The sequence below is a fragment of the Protopterus annectens genome, chromosome 12.part0 (assembly GCF_019279795.1).
Source record: "Protopterus annectens isolate FY-2018-M chromosome 12.part0, PAN1.0, whole genome shotgun sequence".
Lineage (NCBI taxonomy): Eukaryota > Metazoa > Chordata > Ceratodontiformes > Protopteridae > Protopterus > Protopterus annectens.
In genome coordinates, this window is record NC_056746.1 from 1,007,323,876 (window position 1) to 1,007,337,030 (window position 13,155).

The window sequence follows — 13,155 nt, forward strand, 5'->3', positions numbered from 1 at the left end:
GATTTTGGTATTTGGATTCAGTCATATTACTGCTGTAAAGGTAAACATACATAACAGTGAATTATTAACATACTACTTTTTTGTATACATCACCACCAGGAAATACAACTGTTCAATAGTCTTGATAATAAGGCACGAGTATGTGAAAGTGTTTTTATGTCACAAAACACCATTCTGGGCAAAACAGGATTATGATGGAGTCTGTGATCATAACTAATGTATGTGTTTAAGACATGGATGCCAAGAAATTTACCCTAACAGCAGAGTCTCAAGACATTCATTTCTTGGTATCCTTGTCAAGAACATATAAATAAGATATGATCAGAGACCCAGACACAATTATTTGTAGCACATGCTGTATAAGCTCCATGTATTACCAGTTAATGAAAAAAAAGGTGTAGAAGCATGAAAGTATTTTACAAGCTTTGAAAGTTATGAAATATTTAGGAATGAAGAAACACAGACAGCAGGCAGAAGCAACATGTTTCTCAGAGTAACTGATATCTTTAAGAGATATGAAACACTTTGCCTGCCACACTTATTGTTTAAAAGTGTGGCCCAGCAAAATATCTAGTATCTTTTCTCCCACTGTCCTTTATCGGCTGGTACTGGGCGATATTAGTCTCTAGCATGAGACCAGAGATTAACAGTGCACAAAGGGGCTTAACAAAATCTTGTTAATTACATTTCTGACAATAGAAAAGTGCCTAACAAGCTTGTCTTTTTTCCTGTACTTGGAATGTAATCCATGACTGCAAATGCTTCTTTTGAGATACACTTAATAGTGATGATATACAACAGATCTCAAAAAGACTGAACAATGTAAAAAAATGAAGTGAACATAATTTCAGCAATCAATAAGTTAAGACATTTGATCCTCCTACTCGTGTTATATAGAACACTGCCTGTTACATATATATTTTATGTCAGTAAGTAGCTTCCATGTCATCACAGAAACAGCTGTTTTATATAGTTGACTTGTTAAGCAAGATGGTAGTGAAGTTACTGGTGTGTGTGTGTCTTTATATATCTATCTAGCTATATATAAAGTATACACACACATACATACACACACACACACACACACACACACACACACACACACACACACACACACATATATAACTCACACAGTACAGCACACATGTACAAAGACACTCAAATATATACATGCAGATGTGTAGTGTATGTACAGCATTGTGTGTATCTGTAGGCTGTCATTACATGTGAAATTAGCATTAATGTACTGTGTTTTCATTGGTTTAATGTTTTAAATTTAACTGGAGATAAATTGGTTTTGTACTATGTTGGCTGCTGTTATATATGGAAGTAGTGTTAATGTACTGGGTTCTTAGGTTTATTATTTTAAATTTAACTGCATGGCATTGGATACTCCAATTTTGTACAACTGTAAATTTAAGAAAAAAAAAAACAATATAATGTGTCATTTCTCTTAAGACTTTTACTCCGTGGAATTTTTTTTTGAGAAAATACTATGACATTTCTGTATGTGAGGAAATCTGTAAATAACATAGATTACATAAAGCATTTATTAAAGAAATTATATGCAACTGTGCTCTATATAACTGATGAATGAAAAGCATCCAAGTCAGAGTGTGCAACTGTTGGACTAGTGATAAAAGTCTGATTTGTCCCACAGCCATCAATATGGTCAGATGTCAGTTGCATCAGAGTTTGGTGTGGGATGCTTTCAGTTGCTGGACCAACATGGGTAAGTAGTACAGCTTCTTCCACAGTGTTTGTTTCACCTGAACATACTTGTGGTTGGGGAGATGTACTCAGGTTTATCTGGGGTAGCATTTCAAGTTGGCTGTGATGGGCAACCGTTTCTGGATTTGAGCTATCCAAATTACATGACCTTGGATCCACTGCTCCTGTCTGAAGTAGGTTGCTGCTTTCTGTTAGCTGATGGCCAACCACTATCTTTACCGTACACTCAGTATATGCTGTTATCTGGTTTGGCTGTAATGGAACTGTCGGAGCAGGGCCGCATGTCAATTTCCTTGGGCCCATCTGAAGTGGTAAGTCAGTTTCTGTGTAACTACTAATAACAGGATGCTCATTGTGCTGTTTCTTATGGCTACGCAGTGAGTCCTCTCTCACAAAAGCAGCCTCACAGCTGTTACACTTAAAAGGCTTTTTGGCATCTAGTTTAGCAGTGTGGCGAGAGCTGCCCCGCTTGTGTCCCTCACGGTCCTTCTTCTCTGTACTGTGCTTCTTGGCTTTAACTTTATCCCCATGAGACTTCTTCAGGTGCATTGTCAGATTACTGCGTTGCTTTGTATCAAAGTTACAGTAATCACACTTGAAAGGACGATCTGCAGAATGAGTTCGTTCATGTACTTTTAAAGCTGCATGATTAGAGCATGAATAACTACACTCAGAACATTTAATTGGCTGCTCTGGTTGATGGCTTCTGGTGTGTTGCCGAAGAGTAGCTTTGTTCCCACAGTGAAAGTCACACTCAGGACACCTAAAAGCATTCTCTGAATTGTGTTTGATCCGGATATGTGACTTCAAATTCCCTTTCATGGCACAACAGTGATCACAAAATTCACATTTGTAGGGTTTATCACCAGAGTGAATGCGCATGTGTCTCTTTAAATCGGAGTTGATTTTAAATTTTGCTGTGCACAACTTGCAGTGGAAAGGAGCATCCCCTAAAAAAGTAATTGCATAAAGGTTAGAATGCTATGTCTTAACTAAATATTTTACTATTTTCGGTCTTGATTTGTACATGAAGTGCGAAATATTTACACTTTTCTAAAAAAAGTTTTGCATTAATATTAAACTAAAGCAGGAAAAAGGCAGCACGTTGAAAAGGATAGATATTAAGTACACAAGATACATACAGATGAATGGAATCATGCAGAACAGTAAATGTGAAGCGGCAGTGCTCTGAGAGACATTCTAGAATGTACATTGCTCTCCCGGGTGCAGGAACTTGCATAAAAGGACATCCCAGTATGCAGTGTGCATGCAGTTCATTACATATTTAGTTTACAACAATCTCCTAAATACTGACTTTGAAACTACAAATAGACTTTGAAACTTTAGTTGTTTTATGAGTTAACAGTCTAAAATGTTAACAGATGCAATGGTGTTATCAACTTAGGACTTTCAGTCCAGCTATCCTGCTTTTCTAGATGAAATTATCTTTCTATAGAATAGAATCAATGTCAATGAAAAAAATCAGTCAAAACTAGCACTGTATTTTTAAAATGGTCAAGCAGATTGTATGATCTGAAAATAGCATTTCTTCCCATTCAGAATGTCCTGGAAAATCTCATTGAATTTTTGGTAACTATCTAAACTGATAGATGCATATGAGTGAAAAGTTTCTCTCCTTAACATTAACAACTCAAATGGAGTGGTGGTACACTGATCTGACTGCAGTGTATAGGGTCCTGGGTTTGAGACTTGGCAGGGCTGATTGTTTTTCTCCAGTGGCTCTACGTGATAGAGGCATTGGGAACAAACAACGGGCGGCACAATGCCAGGGCACTTCTATGGGCTAGGCTTGTAAAGGACCCAGGGCCATTAGCCTAGCACACCTACGAACAAAAGAAACAAGATGATTTTTGAATATCACGTCTCCATACCTAAAATGTTTCAAGATGAAGATTTTAAACAAGGAACTCCTAAATAACAAACACAGCAATGTAACTATTAGAAAATCACCTTAACATCAGTACTTCAAGTAACTATTAAACTGCGAAAAAAAAAAAAAAGAATGTACAAACAACTTTTGATCTGAGAAACATTTTTATTCACTTTCTCTCTAGTACCATGGCTTTTTTTCATTTCTCAAAGTCTTTTGGGTTTCTAATACCATGACGGGAATGGACCCCATTCCAAGTCAAAGTATGATTAAAGTTCATGAAATTAGTACTGTTTCAATCTTTAATGTCAGCCAGTAGTGCTCTTTGCAGCACCTGCAATGTGCCAATCTGCAGTTTGTATTGGTAACATATCCAAATGGGATTGTAAATTCTTTTTCATAAAATCTGTTGCTCCTACTACTATTGGAACTATCTGGGTATCTTTCTTCCATATTGCTCATTTCTACCTGCAGATCCTGATATTTTATGACTTTGTCTCTCTCTGTACGCAAGACACTGTAGTCACTGGGTGTGGCAATTTCAATGATCAATGCTACTCTTGCCCTCTTTTCATGGACCACTATATCGTTTTCTATCATCTATCTTTTGTATTTGTTGGTAATGGATGACCCCAAGTGATGTAGACTTCCTAATTTTCTATGATGCTTTATGGCTCATGTTTCCAGTGTTTTTCGGCCACTTCAATACCATAAAGTTTTCACAATCAACAGTCTTGCCACATTTTTATGCCTTTCAGTATACAGTCCTTCTGCCATTAGTATGTCACAACCAGCAATGAGGTGTGCAAATGTTTCCAATTCTGTTTTACAAAACTTACATTTGTCTGTTTCTCCCACATGTTCAATGGACTTCATAAACCAACATGCTTGCAGCCCACTATCTTGGGCCGCAAATATTAACCTTTCATCTCTTGGTTTGAATTCTCCTGTCCTTAATCATTCCTGTGTTCATTCCTGATCAACATGAGGTTCTTCCAAAAGTTTTCTATACTTGCAACTATAATTATGCTTCTTCCACATTTCTTGCCTTCTCATCTGATCCTTTACCTTATATACTTTCCTTTGTTTTTTGGCACATTCAGTTGCTGCCTGATTTTTACCTACTTCTGGTGATTTTTACCTACTTCTGGTTTGATTTCCATTCCTGCTTGACGCCGATAAGCTTCTGCTAGATTAAGCAGAGAAGTCATTGTAGATGTATTCTCCTCATGTTTCAAAACTTTCACTATGTTTGGGTCTTGTGAGGTCAGCAGATGTGTGTGGAGTCCTACAAAGTACAGTTTTGTACCTACCATAAATGTAGATGTTCGAGTGTTCACCCCGCTGCAGTCATCACACTTGGGTTATCCTGCCGTCAGGCGGACCCGCAGTCGGCCAGAGTTCCAAAGTCTTGGTCCGGCGTCAGTTGCTGTCGCTTCTAGTCTTAGAATATAGAGGTAAGTGATAGTGTTTGGTGAAGGTGTGCACTGAACTCCAAGTTGCAGCTTCCAGAATTTCTTTGGTTGGCACCCCCCTAAGAAAGGCTGCTGATGTAGCTGTAGCCCTGGTGGAGTGGGTCCTAATGCTAGCAGGTACTGGTTTCCCATGATGCATGTAGCAGAAACGTATGCAATGTCCTATCCATTTTGAAACTGTCTGTTTTGAGATAGCTTTTCCTTGTGATCCTGCAGCATAGGCTACAAAGAGCTGGTCAGAGTTTCTGAAAGCCTTAGTTTTATCCAAGTAGTAACATAATTGTCTGTGAATGTCCAAAGAGTGCAGGAGTCTTTCTCCTTTGTTCTTGGGATTTGGAAAAAAGGTGGGAAAATGAATGGTTTGGTTTAGGGCCACACTGGATACCATCTTTGGCATAAAGGAAGGGTTAGTTCGCAGAGAGACTCTGTCTTGATGAAAAATGAGGAAAGGCTCCACTGCCATTAGTGCATGTAGCTCTGAGACTCTTCTAGCTGAAGTTATTGCTAGCAGCAGGGCAGTTTTACATGAAAGAAACTTTAAATCAGCTGAGAAAGCTGGTTCAAAGGGCGGCAGTGTAAGTTTTTCCAGAACAAAGTTGAGAGCCCAAGTAGGTGTTGGTGCTCTCCAGGGCGGTCTTATGTTCTTAGCCCCTCTGAGGTACTGTCTTAGGAGTGGATGTGAAAATAAAGGAGGATCCATGTTGTAGTGAGCTGAAATTGCTGAGGCGTGGATCTTAATAGATGAAAAAGAAAGTACTTTGTGCAACATCTCAGTTAAATATTGTAGAATCTGAGGAATGTTTGGATCAAGGGGATTTCCAGGTGCAAAATTTGTCTGAATAGGTTTTCCTGGTGCTAGGCCTCCTGGCCTCCAGAATCACATCCATAACAGCTTTGGATAGAGGTGTTGGTTGATTGTTTAGGTAATTTGCCATGCAGCCAGGTTTAAAGTCTTGAGGTGGCTGTGTAGAACTTGATTGTCTCGCTGGGTGAGCAGGTGAGGAATTTGTGGTAAAATCCATGGTGGGCCGTGGGACATGTTCTTTAGAATTGGATACCAGTGCTGATGTGGCCAGTCTGGTGCAATGAGTATCATTTGTGGCCTCTCTAACCTGATTTTCAGCAGCACCTTTGCTAGAAGAGGCAGTGGAGGAGAGGCATACACTGTTAATGTTTCCCAACTGAATGAGAGGGCGTCCACTTTCCAAGCTTGTGGGTGGAATGTCCTTGTACATCATTTTTGAAGTTGGTAGTTTTGGGGGTTGGCAAACAGATCTATATCTGGGTGTCCCCATTTTTGAGTTATCATTGCAAATACTTGTAGATCCAGTTTCCACTCGTGGGGATCCATGATGTTTCTGCTTAGGTCGTCTGCCAATGTGTTCTTCTTTCCTGGCAGGAATTGTGCTTGTAGTTGAACTTGGTAAGACAGTGCTGTGTTCCACAAGGTCATTGCTTGCCTGCATAGAGGGTAGGAATGTGTGCCCCCTTGCTTATTGATGTACCACATTACTGTGATATTGTCCTTCTTTACTATTAGTTGTCCTGGGTGTAAGAGGTCCTTGAAAGCTGTTAGGGCATTCTGTACTGCTAGCATTTCCTTTTGATTGATATGCAGATGCCTTTGATCTGTAGTGCATTTGCTCTGAAAGCACTGTCCTGCCATGTGTGCTCCCCAGGCATAGTCCGATGCATCTGTTGTCATAGTTTGCCTGGCTGTGGGTAATGTGAAAGGCTGACCCTTGTTGAGGTGACATGCCTGTGCCCACCATAGAACCTCCTGTTGAAGGAAGGGAATGAGTGGTATAATTGTTTCCAAGCTGTGGCTGTGCTAAGTCCATACGCTTTTCAGGTACCATTGTAATTTCCTCATATGCAGTTTTGCAAATGGTATTAGTAGTATGCAAGATGCCATGAATCTCAAGGCCTGCAGAATTTTTGTTGCAGGGAGTTGGGTCTTTGTTGCCATTATTTTGAAGTATTCAGTCAGCTGTTGTTGCTTGTCTGGCGTAAGATAAGCCATCTGGGCCGTTGAATTCAAGCTGGCACCCAGGAATATTATGTTTTGTGAGGGCACTAGTTTTGATTTCTTTTCGTTTACTGTGCACCCTAGGCAACTTAGAAGGTGTTTGACAAATGCCAGATGTTTTAAAAGAATGTCCTTACGTTCTGCTTGAATAAGGCAGTCGTCCAGGAATGGGTATATTTGAATTCCTCTTTGTGTGCAGTAAGCAATTACTGGTGCCAGGCATTTTGTGAAGACCCTGGGCGCAGTAGATAAGCCAAAGGGCAGTGCAGAGAATTGATAATGGGTTGAACCTGTAATGAAGTGGAGGTATCTTCTGCAATTTTGTCTCATAGGGACATGCAGGTATGCCTCCTTGAGATCCAACGTTACTAGCCAATCTTTCTTGCCCAGAAGAAGCTGCTCTAGTGTTAGCATCTTGATTTTTGGTACTTGCAGATAGGTGTTCAGAATTGAAAGATCCGGAATGAGTCTCCATGCTTTGTCCTTTCTGGGGACTAGAAAGAGTCTTGAGTAAAATCTTTGTCCTTGCTCCTGTGTAGGTACCTGTTGAATGGCTCTCATATCCATGAGAACTGTAATTTGTTTTTGTGCCTCTGTCCATTGATTTGGTGGCAGGTTTGGTATTCCTTTTATCCTTGGCAAGGTATGAAAGTGGAATCTGTATCCTTGTGAGACAATGTTTAGGACCCATTTGTCTTTTGTGATGATGTGCCAGTTGTCTGCAAAAAGTGCTAATTTTCCTCCCAAGGGGGCTGCCAAGAGAGATTTGCTTGGTAGTTGGAGGATTGAGTCATTGTGTTTGTCTTCTGCTAGCTTGGGACCTGTCTTCACCTCCTTTCTGGGTTGTGGCACCTCATTGGCGAGGTTTGTAAGGGCCTTGTAACTGACCTCTGCCCCTTGGGCGTCTGTATTTGCCCCTCTGTGGTCTGTCAGAAGCTGGAAAGGACCAGTTTTTGTTGGCCAATTTCTGCTGAAACGAGGGGGTTGTACCTGTAAAAAAATCCTTGACCGTCTGCATAGCCTTTGCCTTATCCTCCATTTTCTTTATAATCTCTTCTGCTTTGACACCAAATAAGACATCCTGCTGTAAAGGTGCATCCAATAATTTTGCTTTAACATGATCAGGTAGGGTTTGTTCTTTTAACCAAGCATGTCTGCGTATGACAGACCCAGTAACAGCTGCTCTACAGGAAGCTTCCAATGAATCAAATCCACATTGTAAAGTATGTTTGCCCACCTGTTCAGCTGCATGCAACAGATCCTGCATTTCCTTGAATTCAGCCTGTTCAGAATGTGTGCTCAGTTTTTGTTTTAATTGAGATATTAGGAATTGCTGATACTTCAGCATGTGAAACTGACAATTTAATGCTCTCATAGCCAGAGTAGCTGAGGTGTATATCTTCTTTCCCCATCTATCTAAAGCTCTGGAATCCCTTTCAGAGGTTACAGGATTTTAGCCATAGAAGCTTTAGCCCCTTTAGGACCCTGGGAAATTGTTTCTGGGTCAGCCAGAGGGCTTTTATACAGGAATTTGTCAGTGTCAGGTACTCTGTAGTATCTGTCTGGTTTGGCTGGAGCAGGAGGTAGGGAGTCTGGATTTAGACTAGACTCTAAGTAAACATCATCCACAATATCTAAAACTGGAGGGATAGCAAGTGGTCTGTGCTGGGGTAGTAAAAGAAACTCTCTGAGCCTTTTCTTAGAATCAGAGTAGTCCTGGCCTTCCTAGTGGAAATGTTCCCTCATGGTATGTAAAATTTCCCCAAAGGAGTAGTCTTCAGGGGGAGATGCTGAGGGAATAGAGTCTTCAGCATCAGAATCTTCATAAGGGGGAAAAGTGTAATCCTGTTCCTCAGAGGAATCTGAGGAAATAGAAACCTGGTCAGAGGAAGCATAGTCCTCCTCTTGTCTTGGCCTTTTATCAGGAGTGGGATGGGAACCCCTGATTAGGGAAATCAAATCTTCAGCCATCTTAAGCATCTGTTTCTTAGGCATGGAGCCTTGAACAGGAGACTGATGTACAGTCTTTTTTAGTTTTAATGGAGTTTTTAGCTTAGCATAAGATTTAATGGTGAGTGTAGTCGGTCTGAAGACATCTTCTGCAACCGAAGGTGTTTCTACTGCACCTGGATCACCTTCTGCTCCAGTGTCGGAAGGGCCCAATGAAGATGGCTGCAACGGCCTAGTACACTCTGCTTGAGAATCCAAAGCTGTCTGGGGTTCTATTTCAGCGGTTGTCAGGGGCTGCGTAGGCACCTCACTAAAAACTGGAGAACCGGCGACAGGCCCAGCAGAGGCCTCGGAGTCTGGCTTTGTTCTAGGCTGCCTGCCCTTAACCTTGCATTTTTTATGCATGCCGGTCGTCGGCTGCTCCGACAGCATGATATAATTAAATTTCCTACCAAAGTAATGTCGTGTGAAGTCAAAACGGCGTTTGATAGTTCGTTTATTAAACCTAGCACAAAACCGACAACCTGTGACGTCGTGGTCTGGGCCTAGGCAAGGAGTACAATAAGAATGGAAGTCCTTATGAGGTATTTGCTTCCCACAAGAAATGCAATTTTTAACTTTTTCTGACATCGGACTGAGGCAAGAAAAGGTTCCCCAATGGGGTACTTAGCTTTACTGAAGACTTCGGACTGAAATTCGATTTGAAAATCTCAGATGTCAGCCGACTGGCACTTGCGAACTGCTTCTGCTTCGGGCACCGCGCGGCAAGAAAGACTAAAGAAAATGGCGTTGGATGCCTCTTATATACCCCTGGTGCACTGACGTCAGGGAGGAAGCGACAGCAACCGACGCCAGACCAAGACTTTGGAACTCTGGCTGACTGCGGGACTGCCTGACGGCAGGATAACCCAAGTGTGATGACTGCAGCAGGGTAACACAATGAACATCTACAGATCAGTACATATAATCAATTTCAAGGAGGCCCATCCCTCCTTCAGTACAGGAATATATATATATATATATATATATATCTATATCTATATATACACATATATACTCTCTCAGATGTAGATACAGACTCCTAAAAATTCCTTTTATATAAAAATTACACTTAATCAATTAGATAATTAATTAACATTAAAGTCAAACAACAGTATAAATAACTACTGAATATTTTAGATTAGAAAACCGTCACAGATTAAATTCTGGTACTCTCCATTTGGTGACAGTGTTAAATTTAAGTACAGATATGTTCTTTTTTCTGGCCAATGCATTCTTTGTATTTTCACTTTATACAGTGATGTTGTATTAACCCAACATTGCAAATGTGAAGTCTCTTAAAATGTCCTGAGAAGTCAACTTCTGTATGCACTGCCAGAGAACATGCAAGGCCTCTAAATGCTCTATATCATTTATTGTTACATACCAGAATGATGATGTTTTAAAAAGTACAGTTTTGTACCTACCATAAATGTAGATGTTCGAGTGTTCACCCTGTTGCAGTCATCACACTTGGGTTATCCTGCCGTCAGGCAGTCCCGCAGTCGGCCTGAGTTCCAAAGTCTTGGTCCGGCATCAGTTGCTGTCGCTTCTTCCCTGACGTCAGTGCACCAGGGGTATATAAGAGGCATCCAACGCCATTTCCTTCAGTTTTTCTTGCCCCAAATGTCAGGTGCCCACAATAGGTAGACAATACATATATTGCTATATAAAAAAATACACATAAAAATAAAACAATACCTTCAGGCACAAGCAAATACACCACAGAGGTTGTATAGGATAGAATGGTATAGATAAGTCCAGCTAGTAGAGAGGGATGGAGGGAGGGTAACCTGGACTGCAGCAGGGTGAACACTCGAACATCTACATTTATGGTAGGTACAAAACTGTACTATGTTCATTGTGTTACCCTGCTGCAGTCATCACACTTGGGTTGAATCCCAAAGCTAAGGATGAGTGGTGGAGCTAAACAGGGTTAGAAGAAGCTAGTAGGCCCTGCAAAACTGCAGTGGCAAAACCAGCTCTAGTCTTAGACTATACAGCTAAGTGATAGTGTTTGGTGAAGGTGTGCACTGAACTCCAAGTTGCAGCTTCTAGAATATCCTTGGTTGGCACCCCCTGAGAAAGGCTGCTGATGTAGCTGTAGCCCTGGTGGAGTGGGACCTAATGTTAGCAGGTACCGGTTTCCCATGATGCGTGTAGCAGAAACGTATGCAATGTCCTATCCATTTAGAAATTGTCTGTTCTGAGATAGCTTTTCCTTGCGATCCTGCAGCATAGGCTACAAAGAGCTGGTCAGGTTTTCTGAAAGCCTTAGATTTATCCAAGTAGTAACGTAATTGCCTGTGAATGTCCAAAGAGTGCAGGAGTCTTTCTCCTTTGTTCTGGGGATTTAGGAAAAAGGTGGGCAAATGAATGGTTTGGTTTAGGGCCACACTGGATACCACCTTTGGCATGAAGGAAGGGTTAGTTCATAGAGAGACTCTGTCTTGATGAAAAATGAAAGGCTCCACTGCCATTAGTGCCTGTAGCTCTGAGACTCTTCTAGCTGAAGTTATTGCTAGTAGCAGGGCAGTTTTCCATGAAAGAAATTTTAAGTCAGCTGAAAAAGCTGGTTCAAAGGGCGGCAGTGTAAGCATTTCCAGAACAAAGTTGAGATCCCAAGTAGGTGTTGGTGCTCTCCTGGGTGGTCTTATGTTCTTAGCCCCTCTGAGGTACTGTCTTAGGAGTGGATGTGAAAATAAAGGAGGATCCGTGTTGTAATGAGCTGAAATTGTTGAGGCGTGGATCTTAACAGATGAAAAGGAAAGTCCTTTGTGCAACATCTCAGTTAAATATTGTAGAATCTGAGGAATGTTGGGATCAAGGGGATTTTGGCCTTTAGCCTGGTTCCAGGCAAAATCTTTCCATTTGTCTGAACAGGTTTTCCTGGTGCTGGGCCTCCTGGCCTCCAGAATGACATCCATAACAGCTTTGGATAGAGGTGTTGGCTGGTTGTTTAGGTAATTTGCCATGCAGCCGGGTTTAAAGTCTTGAGCTGGCTGTGTAGAAACTGATTGTCTCGATGGGTGAGCAGGTGAGGAATCTGTGGCAAAGTCCATGGTGGGCCGTGGGCCATGTTCCTTAGAATTGGATACCAGTGCTGGCGTGGCAAGTCTGGTGCAATGAGTATCATTTGTGGCCTCTCTAATCTGACTTTCAGCTGTACCTTTGCTAGAAGAGGCAGTGGAGGAAAGGCATACACTGTTAATGTTTTCCAACTGAATGAGAGGGCATGCACTTTCCAAGCTTGTGGGTGGAATGTCCTTGTGCAAAATTTTTGAAGTTGGTAGTTTTGGGGGTTGGCAAACAGATCTATGTCTGGGCGTCCCTATTTTTGAGTTATCATTGCAAATACTTGTGGATCTAGTTTCCACTCATGGGGATCCATGATGTTTGTTCTTAGGTCATCTGCCAATGTGTTTTTCTTTCCTGGCAGGAATTGTGCTTGTAGTTGAACTTGGCAAGACAGTGCTGTGTTCCACAAGGTCATTGCTTGCCTGCATAGAGAGTAGGAATGTGTGTCCCCTTGCTTGTTTATGTACCACATTACTGTGGTATTGTCAGTCTTTATTATTAGACGTCCTGGGTGTAAGAGGTCCTTGAAAGCTGTTAGGGCATTCTGTACTGCTAGCATTTCTTTTTGATTGATATGCAGATGCCTTTGATCTGTAGTCCACTTGCCCTGAATGCACTGTCCTGCCATGTGTGCTCCCCAGGCATAGTCCAATGCATCTGTTGTGATAGTTTGCCTGGCTGTGGGTAAGGTGAAAGGCTAACCCTTGTTGAGGTGACATGCCTGTGCCCACCATAGAGACTCCTGTTGAAGGCAGGGAATGAGTGGTATCTTTGTTTCCAAGCTGTGGCTGTGCTGAGTCCATACGCTTTTCAGGTACCATTGCAATTTCCTCATATGACGTTTTGCAAATGGTATTAGTAGTATGCAACATGCCATGAATCCCAAGGCCTGCAGAATTTTTCTTGCAGGGAGTTGGGTCTTTGTTGTCATTATTTTGAAGTATTGAGTCAGCTGTTGTTGC

General features: G+C 41.5%; 1 protein-coding gene across 2 annotated transcripts in view; it reads right to left on the reverse strand.

The window, feature by feature from the left end:
- Positions 1-1,442: 1,442 nt before the first annotated feature.
- ZFP64 (ZFP64 zinc finger protein) overlaps positions 1,443-13,155 on the reverse strand; it is a 332,799-nt gene continuing 321,086 nt past the window's right edge. For both annotated transcript variants that reach the window (XM_044090028.1, XM_044090029.1), the window contains exon 6: positions 1,443-2,681. In XM_044090028.1, coding sequence (XP_043945963.1) covers positions 1,579-2,681 — 1,103 coding nt within the window. In that variant the 3' untranslated portion in view covers positions 1,443-1,578. The remainder of the gene's footprint in view (positions 2,682-13,155) is intronic.